At 43.9% G+C, this 15,594-nt stretch overlaps 1 protein-coding gene across 4 annotated transcripts in view; it reads left to right on the forward strand.

Annotated features, from left to right (window-relative positions):
* Window positions 1-15,594, forward strand: part of clip1a (CAP-GLY domain containing linker protein 1a) — a 70,688-nt gene that overhangs the window by 48,292 nt on the left and 6,802 nt on the right. For 3 of the 4 annotated variants that reach the window (XM_049470237.1, XM_049470239.1, XM_049470240.1), the window contains 3 exons: window positions 3,701-3,818; window positions 7,619-7,775; window positions 12,995-13,050. In XM_049470237.1, coding sequence (XP_049326194.1) covers window positions 3,701-3,818; window positions 7,619-7,775; window positions 12,995-13,050 — 331 coding nt within the window. The remainder of the gene's footprint in view (window positions 1-3,700; window positions 3,819-7,618; window positions 7,776-12,994; window positions 13,051-15,594) is intronic. The other variant, XM_049470238.1, reaches the window with a different exon arrangement.

Genomic DNA, 15,594 nt, shown 5'->3' on the forward strand with positions numbered 1-15,594 from the left:
ATCCGACCCAGCTATCAAATATACTTCTTTTATTTGAGCTTAACTGCTGCTAAGGCGCAGTTTAATCTGATATATTAGCCAGATAACTATAATTACTACAGAAACGCTGCTCCAGACAGTTTCACACTGAACGCCACATGTGCAGCATTCACTGCTCCAGCCGCGAGACCCTGTTTACTACGTGTCTTTGCTGCACGTCTCATTGAAAACACTGAAAATGTTTAGCATTCTGTATTAAAGCAGCTTCACACTGCATAAATATACACACTGGAACACTGAATCTTCTCACAATATTTACTTTCTTGCTCCCGCGCAAGAGAGTTCTGACCAATTAGAGAAAGCGATATGCTTGCGTGGTTTATTGGTGCGCATTTTGGTGCGTTTAGGTTTATGCCTGTGTGAAACCAAACCAAACAGAGGGAGAAATGCTTCAAATAAACAAACTCCTCAACTGATCCGGACCATAAAAACAACATGAAAAAACTCTTAGGACGCTTTTAGGAAATTGGTCCAGGCCAAGTCCACTGAGAGCCGTATTAATGTGATTTTTAATGGGAGAAATAAGGCTGTAACTTCTTGCCTGATTTGCACTTCAAAATCTTTAACAAGCCTGTGCATCTGATAAATGATGGCCCTGATCAGAAACCCAGCTCACCCTTAGGGTCATTTTATCCAGCTTAATCAACTCATTAACCATAAAAACACGTACTGATCCATGTTCACACTAATACTAAAAACAGCCCACAAGGTTTCACCTCACTCACTTTATATAAATCACATTAATCAGTCACACACTAACTATTCAGTACCTACACTAATGCATTAAAAACTATTCTCTCATCAAATTGTATATAATACTGTTCATATTGTACTGTCTCTCTTGGAAATATTTAACTCCAAATTCAGGAATGATTTTAGCTGAATATCAGGAAAAATTCTATGACAACAATAAGAGAAAGTGAATTTAAAAGAATAAAGAGATTTGCAGATCTTTAATATTGCACTGCACACTGCACTGTTTGCTTTTTGTCAGCTTGCCTACTGATGTGTTCTGTTCTATTTACAGCAGTACTTATATTTATTGATAACTGTTCTGTGTCTAATGGTGGCACAGGCTGTATCTAAAACTAATTATCACACTGAGCACCCTTAACGTTTGTAAACTCTATAGAGTTGTCTGTCTGCATATGTATATTTGGCATAAAACTACATCAGTAATTTAGTCCTAAAGGGAGATGAAGCTTCAGCTCAGTGAGCAAATAACTCGCTGTTGCTTTTACTAAAATGCTGTTTGTTTGGAGATATTTTAGTGTAGAAACACAGAAGAGCACTACCGTTAGTTGTATTATGAGTGAAGTCTGCTTGCTTAGGGGTGGAGGTAAGGCTCTATCTTCAAGTTAGTCAGGTTAATCAGTTTAATTAAGCTCCTGCAGAGGTTTTATGTGAAGTTCACACTAACAAAGCTCAATTTAAACAGTAAATGTAAACAGTTAAACAGTTTTTAACAGTAAATGTATGTATACACTGATGATGTGACATTAAACACAACACTAACAATAATAGTCATAATATTAAAAAATAATCATAATAATAACTAATCACAATCTAATTTAGAACCGAAAAGATGGATCAGCCCATCACTACTAGCAATGGGTATCATCACTGATTTTCCAGTTCAATTAGGTTCCGATTTTCAGAAATTTCAGTTACAATATAAATTATATTTTGAATATGAAATGTTAATATGAATATGAAATGTTGTAATTATACAAGGAACACTCAAACTTCCATTATTAAATTATTAGTGTTTATATTATGAAGACTTAACAGTTGCATTCTTTTTTAATATCATTTAATGTAGTGCTTTATATCTCTATACAGGTTTGGAATGGCCACTTAACTCAAATATTTACGTGTGGGTAAAACATAATGTGCTTCCAGATCATTAATGAGGCTTTGGAAGCTATCGTTTTCAACAAATACAGATACAGAAGAAATACACAAATAAATATACAGAAGAAAATCAGTTACATTTGTACAGAAACCCCCCGCAGTGCCAACCTCTGGGCGCCGGCACTCGTGCTCCAGTTATGCTTAACTGATTGCCCCAGCCAGAGGGCGGTACTCGGAAAATGTGAGATAAAACGCGAGGCGTTAAAACTGTGCACATATACGGGGAAAATTGGCTTATTCTAAGGATCAATCTTGGGTTAACATAAATTGACCTCAGTTAATTCAAATAAGGATCGATTTGAATCGAAAAGTTGATTTTGTAAACATACCCCCAATTCAGTTTGTGGAAGTGTATCGTAACATGAAGAGTTAATGATGCTCATCAGGCTGGAAAAGGTTACCAACCCACCCATCCTCACTCAGACAGACTGTGTACAAATAAGGACATTCATTATTAGTCTTCCCAGATACTAAAAGCAAAGGTTCACATTCTTTTGCCACTGAAAGAAATGTAATATTGAATTATTTCCTTAATAAATAAATAGTTAAATATATTATTTGTCGCATTTGTTTGATTTGGTTTTCTTTATCTACCTTTAGGACTTCTGATGATGTTTTGGTGAAATATAGGCAGAAATATTAAATTCTAAAGGGTTTATAAATTTCAAGCACCACTGTACATTCAGTTACACTCTTTAATCACTCTGTTTTAGATCGATGCTCACTGTCTGATTCACTCAGCAGAACGCTGTAATACTGAACTGACACTGCATGATGAGACTTCACTGCTTTACTACATCTTTCTCTCTGTTTATTCTGTTCATAGTGTGACCACAGTTTTCTGTATTTACTACAAAGAAAAGTAATTTTGCATAACACACTGAATTAAAGTGGTAGTAGTTGTGAGGTTTGTGCAATGAAGTATCTCTTCATTTTTCTCTTTTTCTCTTCATTCTGTAAAAGTAACTAAACACAGAGTATCCAAAGGCTCTTTTACACAGACAGATAAAAACAGATGTGAAACCTTCATACAGAAACCAAGCTGTTTTTGCTTTGGTTTTTCTATGCTCTGTAAACAGGGCTTGGATCTCCACAGCTCTCAAATGTTCACTGGAGCTAGGCAGTGTATCATAATTATTGATAGTGGAAGCCATTTTACACAAGAAATAATAACAATATGCTAAAAACAATGTACTATATCATACCTTTTTCCCCAAAAAATGCATTTTAGTTTTGTTTGGAAATGAGGTTGTTTTTTGGAGGATGGCACTTAAAGTACAAACTAGTAAAAAGATTATGCCTGTAGAAATGATAGTAATATTTTGTAAATAAGAAGGATAATCTCAAAAAACAGTCTGTGAAATACTTAGATACTATTTACATATACCATATACCATATGTTGTATTTATGGTATTACAAATAACTTCTAATAAATTATAAATTATACTTGGTTGAAGTTTCATTATATCCCATTACATAACGAACATCACTCTTCCGCTGCTGCCGTGAAGATCATACTCAGTAAACTCTGTGAAAGAGCCTTTAAAATAAAGTAGAAAGCTACATGGGTTAATGGAATGACTCCATTTAAGGCAGATTTGGCCAAATATTTTATGGTGGGTTTATTTTTTACACTTTAAAACACATTTGAATATTTCCAGTGTTTTGATATGTTTACTGTTTACTGTTTAAACTAATGTTATTGTATGTGCTTGAATAATTGATGTGCTTTTCCCGTGTTCACAGGGAGCATGTCTTAAAGATTGAACTGGACAAGGAGAAATCTGCTCTACAACAATCAAATAAACAAAACAGTGCCTTGATCATGGAAAAGGACAGAGAACTGGAAACCTTGAAAAACAAGGTATGGTCCTTTAATAGTTTACATTTACTTATTTAAAATTAAAAATTTGAAAATATTGATTGTGAAGACAGAAAACAGTTAACATTTTAACAGCCACACATTGCAGAGCATTTTTAGCTTTAGTGAAATTGCAGATCATTTTACTGACTAAAATGCAGATTAAAACATTCAATAAACTAAAAACTAAACAGCTAATAAGATGTAAACTTTATAAGACAGCAAAAATCATTATTTACTAATTAGGGTTTAGCCCTGAATAGTGGAGACTAGGTCAGTGAAGTAGCCTAGCCATAGACTGTATATAAAGATGGACGCCGTGTCGCCGTTCCCATTCATTCAATGAAAATGAAGCCAAAATCTTCCTCCATTTTGGCAATTCTGAAACCCGAGTCTGCGCAGTAGAGACCAGAGGAGGGAGAAAGACTGTGGAGAGACAGCCTACTCATTTAAATAACCCCGCCCCTGAGGGCTGTCTCGCGGTCACAGACTGCAGAGCGGGGCGGAGCGGAGCTGACGGTCTGTTATTGGCCCCGCCCATAAGCAGCCCTTTTACAATAACCACACCTTTTTTGAATAGAGCTGAAAAACGTTTTAAAAAACGAACTCTGTGAGAATATAAAAATTTGACAATATAAGCAGAGGTTACACTAGCTGCTGCATTTAAATAAAGGAGGTAGAATTAAAGTATATTAGAAAAAAACGTGATTGAAAGTTGTTCTGTTTTGCCATTGAAATCTATGGGGATGGGTGGAGTTACACAGCTTTCTGCAGCCGAACAGCAGGGGGCGCCCGACCTGTGGTGGCTTCACTTTTGAGAGACGATGCTCTGTCCAGCTATATACAGTCTATGAGCCTAGCTATGAAATGCTATTAAAATTGACATTTTTGTTTTCTTTTATAAATTTAATAAAAAATAATGAATTAGCTTAAAGAGGACATGAAACATTTCAGTTTGTACAAGTTTTCTAAGTGTTTAATATAATGGAATTTATTTGGGGGGGAATTTTTTATATAAAATGTTTACACACTAAATTATAATATATTTATGTTTGTTACGTTTGAGCTAGGGCGCCGCCATGTTGCCCGTGCAGCGTTGGTGACGTCACGAGGTTGGTTGAAGACAGAGACTGTAAAAAGCTATACACAGTCTATGTTTAAAGAGCCCAGTTACAGAGCTAGCGTAAAAGAGCTTGTTGTTTGTGGAGATTATGGATGAAGACGAAGCTGAACTAGACTAACATGGAGCATTTACTCAGAGATCTTTCCTGTATAAACCTGAGCAGAACCTTTCAGATGCTTTTCTGAGAGCGAGACGTTTTGGGAGTGTTTATTCTCTCTCTACGTGGAGCCGCGCAGAAACCCTGCAGCGCGTCCACAGCAGGTACTGCCATCAAGTTAACCAGCTAGTTTATATACATTTAGCTTAATTTCCAGAGTTCATTAAGACTGAATGAAACGTACATGATTTAAGTGGATATTTAAACACCCAGGCGCTGTTTGGTTGATAAAGCGTTCAGTTTGGAAGTTAGAAAGCTTACTGTGTAGCTTCATCTAGTTAGTGTTAGTTAGTTAGCTAGCGTTGGCTAGCTATGGTAAGATAGCTAGATAAGTAGCTAGCTATGTCATCTTTTAACTGTCAGCTTATCTTTCGGTTAGTTACCTCTCGGTGCTCTGCTGGGTGGGCGCGTCGTTTGGCTCGTTCCTTGCGGCTCACAGCTGCTGCTGTTACAGTACCTCCAGTCAGACGGTCTGTACATCCCAGCTGTTCAGAGGAAGAATTAAAACGGAGGAAAAAAGCCTCGGACTTCAGCTTATTTATCCAGCGCTAATGCTCCCGACTCAGAACCCTCTCCTCCACATAGTCCTGGTCTAGAAAGTGCTCGCTCCTAACCCCTAGGATTGCAGCTAACCGGAGGATTCTCGCGCTTCAGCGCCGCTAGCCACCGCTGAAGAACAGCTGTCCGCTGTGAAAGAGATATGAAAGGGATATGAAAGTGAAAGTGAACATTTTTCTTCACCCTATAAAAGTCATTAGTATACCCAGTATTACTACACCCAGGGGCAATACAAAAGCCCCCCCCCGCTCTGCATTGAGTTTTGGTTTGGATTTTATTATCTATTGAGAAACTAAATCACTGTAGGCTCATAGTTTATGTTAGTGAGGCGTTCTGGAACCAACCTCGTGACGTCACTTTCAGCGCTGGGACAAGATGGCGCTGCATTTACTTAAGAAAATGACATTTAGATTGCTTATTATTTTAATTCCGTTTTACTGACCACTGTTAAACTTATAAAATTTGTTAGAGTGAAAATACATCTTGTGAATTAAACTAAATACTTGAAGTGTTTCATGTCCCCTTTAAGTCACACTCTTGACACAGGCCATTATCATAAATGGGTAGAATCAAATGATATGATCAGCTGAGGGTGTAGGAGATTTACTTTGTTTGGAAGGCTCTGTTCTAGACGTTAAAACATTTGTGGACATTTTGTTGTATTTACTCACAAGATCATTACTGATGTAGGCTACTGATGTTGGATAATGTAAATCTGTGCTACAGGCTACATTGTATGTTTTATTAGGACTTTTCTAAAATTCAAGAAAAATTTGGAGCCCAATGTTATCAGACACTGTTGGGATGACTGTTGATGTGTACACTGGTACAGTGGAGGAAAAAGTATTTGATCCCACACTGACTTTAAATGTTTTAATAAAAAAAAAATAAAAAAAAATCTCATAATTTTATGCCAGCTTTATTTGAACAGTGACGCATAGAATATCAAAAGAAAAACTGAGAAAATAGCAGGCAATGAGAAATAAAAATTATTTGAATTTCGTTGAAGAAAATAAGTATTTGACCCCCTATTAGAACATCAGTGCCCTGGTGGAGGCAAGGACGTTGTGACCCAGGATTTTGTAATACATGGCCCCGTTCATCTTCCCCTTGATGTGGTGAAGTTGGCCTGTGCCTTTAGAAGAAAAACACCCCCAAAACATAATACTTCCACCACCATGCTTGACGGTAGGGATGGTTTTCCTAGGGTCATATTCTGTATTTTTCTTCTTCCAAACACGTCGAGTTGAGTTAATGCCAAAGAGTCATTAATATGTTCATTGGTGAACTTGAAACAGGCCTGGACATGAGCAGAGGAAACTTTCGTGCACTGCAGTGTTTTAAACCATTACGTCTCAGTGTATTACCAATGTTTCTTTTTTGAAACTGTGTAGTTATTGGCTGATTTTTAGCCTTTCTTATGATGAGACTCCACAAGGTGATATTTTGCATGAAGCTTCAGGCCTAGGTCAATTGACGATCAACAGTCACCTTCTTACTTATGGCTTTGTAGCCCAATCCAGCCAACAAGGTCAACAATTTTGTCCCAGAATTGCCTTTTTCTCACTGTTAAAATGAAGCTACCATAAAATTCATAGACCGTTTAATTATTTGTCAGAGTACAAACTTTTCAAGTCAGTGGGGGATCAAATACTTATTTTCTCAACTGTATAATAAATAAGTTGAAGTGCAAACATATTGCACTTTTTAAGGGGGTTTAATGTGTTTATTCCAGAATAATAATTTTGTAAATCGTTCACTAAATCCAAACCTTTTGCCTGTTTTGAGTTTCTCAAATGTTTAAAATAAGAATGAAGTGGCTAAATTGTGATCTTGTATGTTGTGGATGTTGGGTGTTAGTCCCACATCCCAGTATTTTAAGTAAACACTTTTGGTGTCATTATGTAACACAGCAGGATTGAAGTATTGATCTAGGTGTTTATATTAATTGTGTTTGTATTGTAGTTATCGGTGCTTCATGAAGACAGTGCTGCAGCAAAATCGCTCCAGTCCACTCTGAAGTCTTTAGAGGGTGATAAAGTTCAGCTGAAGGAGCGAGTGTGCACTCTGGAAAGAAGCTTAGCTGAAGCACGAGCAGGCCAACCTGGAGGCGCCCTATCAGGTAATCTTTTAAATATCAGTCATATATAATATCCACTCATGTGGTCAGGGTGCTCTGAAATACAGGTTATGTTTCATAGTTACTGACCGCCAGGGCGGTGCTTAATGTGAATGTATTCCCTGCCGTGCCCACGGCCAACCGAGAGTTGTATACCAACGAAGTCACTATCAGCACTGCTGTGTCTTTTTGCCGGAGCCTGACGCGGTGAGTACTCTCAACCGTAGCTCTAACTAGCGTAAACTCCTCGTGAGCTATCTGCTTCAGCTAGCTGGTGCTCGGTACACCGAGTGACTTAGCGGGCAGCGAGGCGCTCGACGCCCGAAGCGAACCAGCGGCCACAGCGAGCGGCTGTCAGACCCCCCCCGGAGCCGCGGCCTACCTAGCACTGCTATGCTATCCTCGACTAGCTGCATGCACTGCCAGGCCGTCCTGGAGCCCGACGACGGACACCGACTGTGTCCGACACCGACTCCCCGCGACAACGCCCAAGGCTCGGGGAAAACGGAGCGCGGATAGCTCGTTAGAGCCACCGCGGAAAAAGAAAGGCTATGGAGCTCTCTCTAACCGTGTGGACTCGGTTGTACCGGAGTTACACCAGCTAAAGAACCTGATCTTAGCTATGAACAGCCAGACACAGGTCCGAGCAGATGAGAGCCCCTCGGTCGAGTTTAAAGAGTCTGTTTCGCCAAGGCGGGAGGCTGAGTTTGACGTTCTCTCAACGGCTGCCTCCAACGCGAACTTTACGCAAGGGTCGGCTCTCGAGCACGAGATGGAGTTCGGATCTTTTCCGACCGATAGTTCTCCTGCACCCCCACACTCCCTGTCTTCGGATGGAGCCAAGGGAAGTGAGGACACACACCCCGCAGCCTCTCGCAGGGCTTCAGTGGAAGAGACACTTAAGTTAGCCTTAGCTAGGCTAGGCCTGGATACACCAGCAGCAGGGAGCGTACGTTCTAACGCGCTGTTTAAACGCCTAGAAGCGGGTGCTTTCGCGGTGCCGCCTTGTCAGGACTTCGTGTCTGAATTCTCGGCTGCCTTTCAGAGCGAAAAAGCAGGTCGGCCGACGGAGACGGCGCGCTTGCTAGCATCCATGGCCGGGGCGGCTGACTATGGACTGGCCTCCATGCCTGCGATCGACCCCTGTGTGGCTTCCACGGTGGTTTCGCCAGACGAAGCGCTACGGCCGGAACCTCGCTGCCCGAGCGCGGAGTGTAGGCGCACGGACGAGCTGGTTGTTAAAATGCACAACTCAGCGACGCGGATAGGGAGACTGCTGAATTCCCTCTGCATCCTGCTCATTGCGCTGCAGAATTCCCCCGCATCCACGGAGGACTCAAATAGCTCGGAGGAGCTTCTGAATCTAGCCCTCTTGACCGCGGGTTACATAACCCACGATACTGGTCGGCTCGTCGCTACGAGCCTGCATGCTCGGCGCCAGGTGTGGCTGGCCCAATCCTCTCTGCCCGAACCTTGCCGAGCTACGCTACGGTCCGTGCCTCTCAAACCCGGGTCTCTCTTCGGACCAGCAGCCAAGGAAGCCCTGGAACGGCATTCCTCCCTGACGGAGGCTCGAAAGCTGCATAATACCGGGCAACCACAGAGTTTTCGTCGCCCACTACAGCGGGCTCGAGGACACGATAGAGAGAGGCGCTTCGGTGCCGCAGCTCCGCCGCCGCGCCCCGCAGGCCCCACGGTCCCGCCGAGAGCGCCTAGGCGACTCCCCCACCCTTCCAAGCCGCGCGCAGCTGCCGCTGCTGACCGCCGCTGCTGACCGCCGCTGCTGACCGCCGCTGACATGCTACGGCCGGTGATGCTGTTGCTCTCACCATCACATTTGGCCTACTGGACAAAGATGATCTCAGACCCGTGGGCTCTGAGCACCATGACAGTGGGTTACAGACTGCAGTTTCGCTGCCGGCCACCAGTATGTTCTCGCCCTACGGTGACCAAAGTTCGGGATCCCGTTCGGGCTGCAAGCCTCTCCCAGGAGATAAGCTCCCTGCTGGCGAGAGGAGCCATAGAGTTAGTAGACCCTCACGTTCACCCCGAGGGGTTCTACTCCATTTATTTTGTTGTTCTGAAGAAAGACGGCGGCTTGAGACCGATCTTAGATCTCCGTCGCCTGAACAAATTTTTGAAAGTTCTTCCGTTCCGGATGTTACACACCGCGACTGTTCTCCACGCGGTTTCCGAAGCGGAGTGGTTCACCCTAGTGGATCTCAAAGACGCCTACTTTCACGTTCCAATCGTTCCAGAACACAGACGGTTTCTCAGGTTCGCCTTCCGAGACAGGGTATTCCAGTTCAGAGTGCTACCGTTCGGCCTTTCACTGGCACCAAGGGTGTTTACGAGATATATGCGGGCAGCCCTGTCCCCCCTTATGGCTCAGGGGCTGAAAATCTTGCCCTATCTAGACGACTGGCTGCTGTGTGCCCCCTCGGAGCAGAGGGCTCACACAGACACACTCAGATTACTGCAGCACATGCAAGCGCTGGGGCTCGCGGTGAACTGGAACAAGAGTGTCTTAATTCCTGCTCAGTCCATAACCTTTTTAGGCATGGTCTTGGATTCACGTCGCATGTTGGCCACCCTGCCTTCAGCTCGCGCTGCGGCTATACTATCGGCCATTCACAGCCTCAGGTGGGGCGCCAAGGTGCAGTATGTGAGGCTTTTGCGACTACAAGGTCTTCTCACCGCCGCTGCGCAGGTGGTGGCACTGGGGAAGCTCCACATCCGACCATTTCAAATGTGGCTCATCAGTCTGAAACTGGATGCGGCACGGCACAGGCACACACGCGTTCGCATTACCAGCGAGTGCTTGGCTGCCCTCGATGTCTGGAACTCTACACCCTTCCTGCTGTCAGGGGTAACGATGGGCCAGATTCCTTCTCGCAGAGAAGTGATCACTACGGACGCGTCAGCCACAGGCTGGGGGGCTGTCTGGAACCACAGCGCAGTGCAGGCGCGAGACCACATCAACGTCCTGGAGTTACGTGCCATAGTGCTCGCCCTGAGACATTTTCTCCCGGTGCTCCGCGGCAGACATGTCTTGGTGAGATCGGACAATGTGTCAGCAGTCTATCATGTAAACCACTTCGGCGGAACATGGTCCCGCAGGCTATTAATGCTGGCACAAGAACTCTGGACGTGGGTTCAAGAGTGTTATCTCTGAGAGCATCTCATGTGGCAGGCGCCACCAATGTCACGGCGGATGCGCTATCTCGCCGTTCTCTTCACCCAGGACGATGGAAGCTGCACCCGCGTGTGGTACAGCTGGTGTGGGAACGGTTCGGGGAGGCTCGAGTAGACCTCTTTGCCTCTCCAGACACGACACACTGCCCTCTCTGGTTTTCGGAGATGGCACTATACAGCCCATTGGGCCAGGATGCCCTGGCTCACAGCTGGCCGAGAACTCTGCTCTATGCCTTTCCCCCTTTGCCTCTGATTCCGGCTGTATTGGACAGAGTACGCCTGGAACAACATCGGGTCCTCTTGGTAGCCCCGAATTGGCCGTATCAAACATGGTTTCCAACGCTGCTGTCATTACTCCATGGGGTTCCATGGGAACTTCCGTGTCGAGCAGACCTGCTTTCACAGCTGAACGGACAGGTGTGGCACCCACGTCCGGAGCAACTCTGGCTGTGGCTGTGGCCCTTAGGCCCACCAGCACATTAGACTCGTGCACGGCCCAGGTCAGACGCACGATCGATAATGCTAGAGCTCCTTCTACGCGGGCTCTATACGAGGGCAGGTGGAAGGCTTTTGAAGCTTGGTGTATTAACCAAGGTGTGGTACCACACCTCTGCACACTACAGACTGTCTTGTCCTTTCTCCAGACGCTACTGGAGGAAGGCAGAGCCGCTTCGACGCTCAGGGTATACGTGGCGGCCTTAGCCTGTCACGTGATGCTGGCGGACGGTACTTCCTTGGGCTCTCATAAGCTTGTGACTGCTTTTTTGAAGGGAGCTAAGAGACTGGCTCCCCCTCGTAAGCCGCGGTATCCCCCCTGGGATCTTCCGCTAGTCTTGAATGCTCTCTGCAAGGCTCCTTTTGAACCGCTAGAGCGGGCAGAGCTGAAATGGATCTCTCTAAAGGCTGCTTTCTTGTTGGCTGTTTGCACAGCAAAGCGGAGCTGTGAGCTGCATGCACTGTCTATCAGCCCCCTGTGCTTACAGTGGGGCTTGGATGATTGCAGTGTGAAACTGAGGCCGAACGCTGCGTTTCTGCCTAAGGTGTTGAATCCTGCTTTTGTGAACCAAACCATTGATCTTCCAGCCTATGCGGACGATTCTGATACCAGGAGGCTAAAGTTATGCCCTGTAAGAGCTCTACGGGCATATGTTTCAGCTACGACGGCTGTTCGTCAAACGGACCAGCTGTTTGTATGTTTTTCTGCTGCGAAGTTGGGGAAACCACTTTCGAAGCAGCGGCTATCCCACTGGCTTGTGGAGGTTATTCAGGGGGCCTACAGGGCTGCAGATCGGCCTTTGCCTGCCCCGACTACAGGACATTCTGTTAGAGGCGTCGCCACATCTTGGGCTGCGCTTCAAGGAGTGTCTCTACTAGAGATTTGTGCAGCGGCCACATGGTCGTCACCATGCACCTTCTCTCGTTACTACAGTGTGAACGTGGCAGCCGCCGAGGGCTTATCTACGGCGGTTCTGTCTGAAATCTCCTCGTGACATCGCTGGTATGCATCATCCACATTAAGCACCGCCCTGGCGGTCAGTAACTATGAAACATAACGCTAGTTACGTATGTAACTGTGGTTATGTGAATAGTGGATGACCGCCAGGGTTCTTGGTCACTCGGATTGCGAGAAGAACCAAGTTTTGAGGAGGAGCAGCGAGTGCCAGGGGGCATTTATACCCCGCTTGCGTCACACGCTGTGTCACGTGTAGTGACTTCGTTGGTATACAACTCTCGGTTCGCCTTGGGCACGGCAGGGAATACATTCACATTAAGCACCGCCCTGGCGGTCATCCACTATTCACATAACCACAGTTACATACGAAACTAGCGTTTACCTCTTAACTCCTCAATTTTTACAGTCTGTGCAGAACAAATAAAGAAAACAATCAAATAAACTCCAATATAAGCTCCATTAACATTAACAGAAGAGTTGACATCATTATGTCTTGCATTTATTTGTTCAAATCACTGGTGCTAATCTAATGTCAGTTAATAACACTAATATATAACATGTATTCGTATTTCAGCAGGTCCTTCTGTTGTTGACCAGTTGAAGGAGGCAAAGGAGACATCGGACAGTCAGGTATTTAAAATCTTAATTTTTTTTTCTTTTCTTTAAGTTAACTTTTATCAAGGAACCAGAAGAAATCAACAGAGAGAAATGAAACTTGGTGGGTTGTTTTGACATTGTGGAATATTCGAAAGATTCAGGGTTCACGCTTGTTTTCACCTGTGGCCTGTTTCCCTTCTGACTTGTGCTGTTGTGTTGGTTGCATTCTTTTCGAGTGAAATATGCTTTGGAGAAAAGTTTGAAAGCAGTTCCAGCAGTTGGAAGGGTTGGTAGGGTGTTATAGTGCTTTGGAAAGCTCATGGTGTGGGGTGCAGCTCACCTTTGCTCTCCAGTTTTGTTTTCTTTTCTGAATGCACACACCGGTGCGATATTCCAACACGACAATGCTCGTCCATGTACTGCTGTCTCAACATCAGTTTTACATATCAGAAATATTCCATAAACCCTCATCATCTCCGCCTGTGATCCCGTCTGGGACATAAGCCTCCAACCAGCTTCTGGGCAGGTTTCTCCAGCTATCCCCTCGTCTTGCCCATCTGCTTAGCGTCTGCATCCAGGTCTCTGCGCCAGGTGTTTCTAGGCTGCCCTCTCTTCCTTTTCCCTTTGGGGTTCCAGGTGAGGGATTGTCTGGTGATATCGATGCAGGTTTGTGAAGGGCGTGGCCTATCCATCGCCAGCGTCTCTAAAGGCTGCCGCTTTGTTCTTTGCCACAGTTCCTCATTACTGATCTTGTCGGCCAACGGATCTTTAGTATCTTCCTGAGGCAGGTGTTGATGAAGATCATGGTGATGGTAATTCTCCAGGTCTCTGCTCTGTAGAGTAGTATGGGCTTCACGGTGGTGTTGAAGAGCCTGATCTTGGTGGTGATGCTGATCTCGCTGGATCCCCAGAGTGTTCTTCAGCTGATTGAATGCCTTACTTATTACACATTCCCTCTAACCCAGCACAGTCTGTATTATACAAACCCTAGACCAGGGATGGGCAACTGGCGGCCCGCGAATAGATCAAAAATAATTTCATAATTTCATAATTTAAAAAAAAACAAAAAAAAAAACGTAATTCTACTTTTGACCGCTAGAGGGCGCTGCCAAACAACCACGAAAATTGACATTGACATCCAGTCCATTGTGAGCCAGCAGGCCAAACCACAGCTCTCTCATTAGCTTCAATAAATGTTGGGCCTCTGTGGTCTAGTTTTCTGCTGTTATTGAATGAGCTATTTGCAATCAGTTTTTAAATCTTTTTTGTTCTTTGTTATAAATGAGTTCAAATGCCTTTTGCACTTTTATGAGCAAATGTTTTGTCCTTGTTGCTTATGAAGGACTTGTTATAATTAACTTATTTTACACAGAGGAACTACTGTATTTGCAATCAGTTTTTTAAGCAAACTTTTTGTTCTTCGATATGAAGGACTTCCTTTTTGCACTTTTTTTAAGCAAACGGTTTGTCTTTTGCCGTATTAAAATGCATTAATATGCAGAAAATAGTTGTTGATAAATGTTGGTGCTGTAAACATACAGATATAAATTCATATAAAATTTGTTCTTATTGAAAATCATTTGTAGCGTTTTTCATATTCAATTATTTGAAGTGCGAGGTCATGTGGCCCTCCAATGGTCATGCTGAAAAAAATGTGGCCCTCTCCATCATGGAAGTTGCCTATCCCTGCCCTAGACCTTACTTATTTTACACGATCTCTCAAACAAATTAATCTTTAAATTAATTTTCCTTTTATCCTTAAAGTTTGAACTATTTACAAGAAAGCGCTCATATCGTTTACGCTTCATTTCTGTCTTCACAGTGGAGGTAAGTTCCAGACTGCTGTGAGCTTTACAGTGGAGACCCTACTTACCAAAGTCCAACAAAAGCAGTACAGTAACATAGCTGCTACTCATTAACTAGTTAATTTTTTGCTATTCAGAAAGAGGTGAAATTTATTATAATTTTTTTTTATATAACACTGTTCCGCCTTAAATGCTGCAGACCCTGCCATCGGTTGCACCATTTAAGGTGCAACCTAACAAGAAACGTGCAAAACAGAGGTGCAGGGGTAAAGGGAAGGGACAGAAGAGGAGATATATGGACAACATTGAAAAAAATAAATTGCCACATAGAACTGAAATCTTGGGAAGACACCGCAAAAGACAGGGTGAGCTGGAGAAACCTTGTCCAAAAAGCTGCTGCGCTGTATAACGATGACCTCTGCTAGACTACACAAGTCAAACTCAGACTCAGAAAGGAGGGAGTAACTTCCAAGCAGGCCAGACCCAAATCTACTACTGCTACATTCCCTACTGTCCATATTGTACACAAATAATTGGGTCCAGAATCGGCCTCTACACCCATCTGAAGACTACGAGTGACCGCAGATGATGGCATGCTTTTGATGTTCAAGGCTTCTGTAAGAGGCAGACTGGGGCTTTTTGAAAGGCTATATTGTAAAGTGGTTTGTATAGTTTGATTCTGCCTTTAGGATGCAGGTCTTATGTTTTGAAGTTGCTGGCTCTGTCGTAAGGCGTTCAGGAATGTAGGACAGCAGCACTGTGCTGCGCTCTT

This window comes from Astyanax mexicanus, chromosome 22 (genome assembly GCF_023375975.1).
Source record: "Astyanax mexicanus isolate ESR-SI-001 chromosome 22, AstMex3_surface, whole genome shotgun sequence".
In the NCBI taxonomy this organism is placed as follows: domain Eukaryota; kingdom Metazoa; phylum Chordata; class Actinopteri; order Characiformes; family Acestrorhamphidae; genus Astyanax; species Astyanax mexicanus.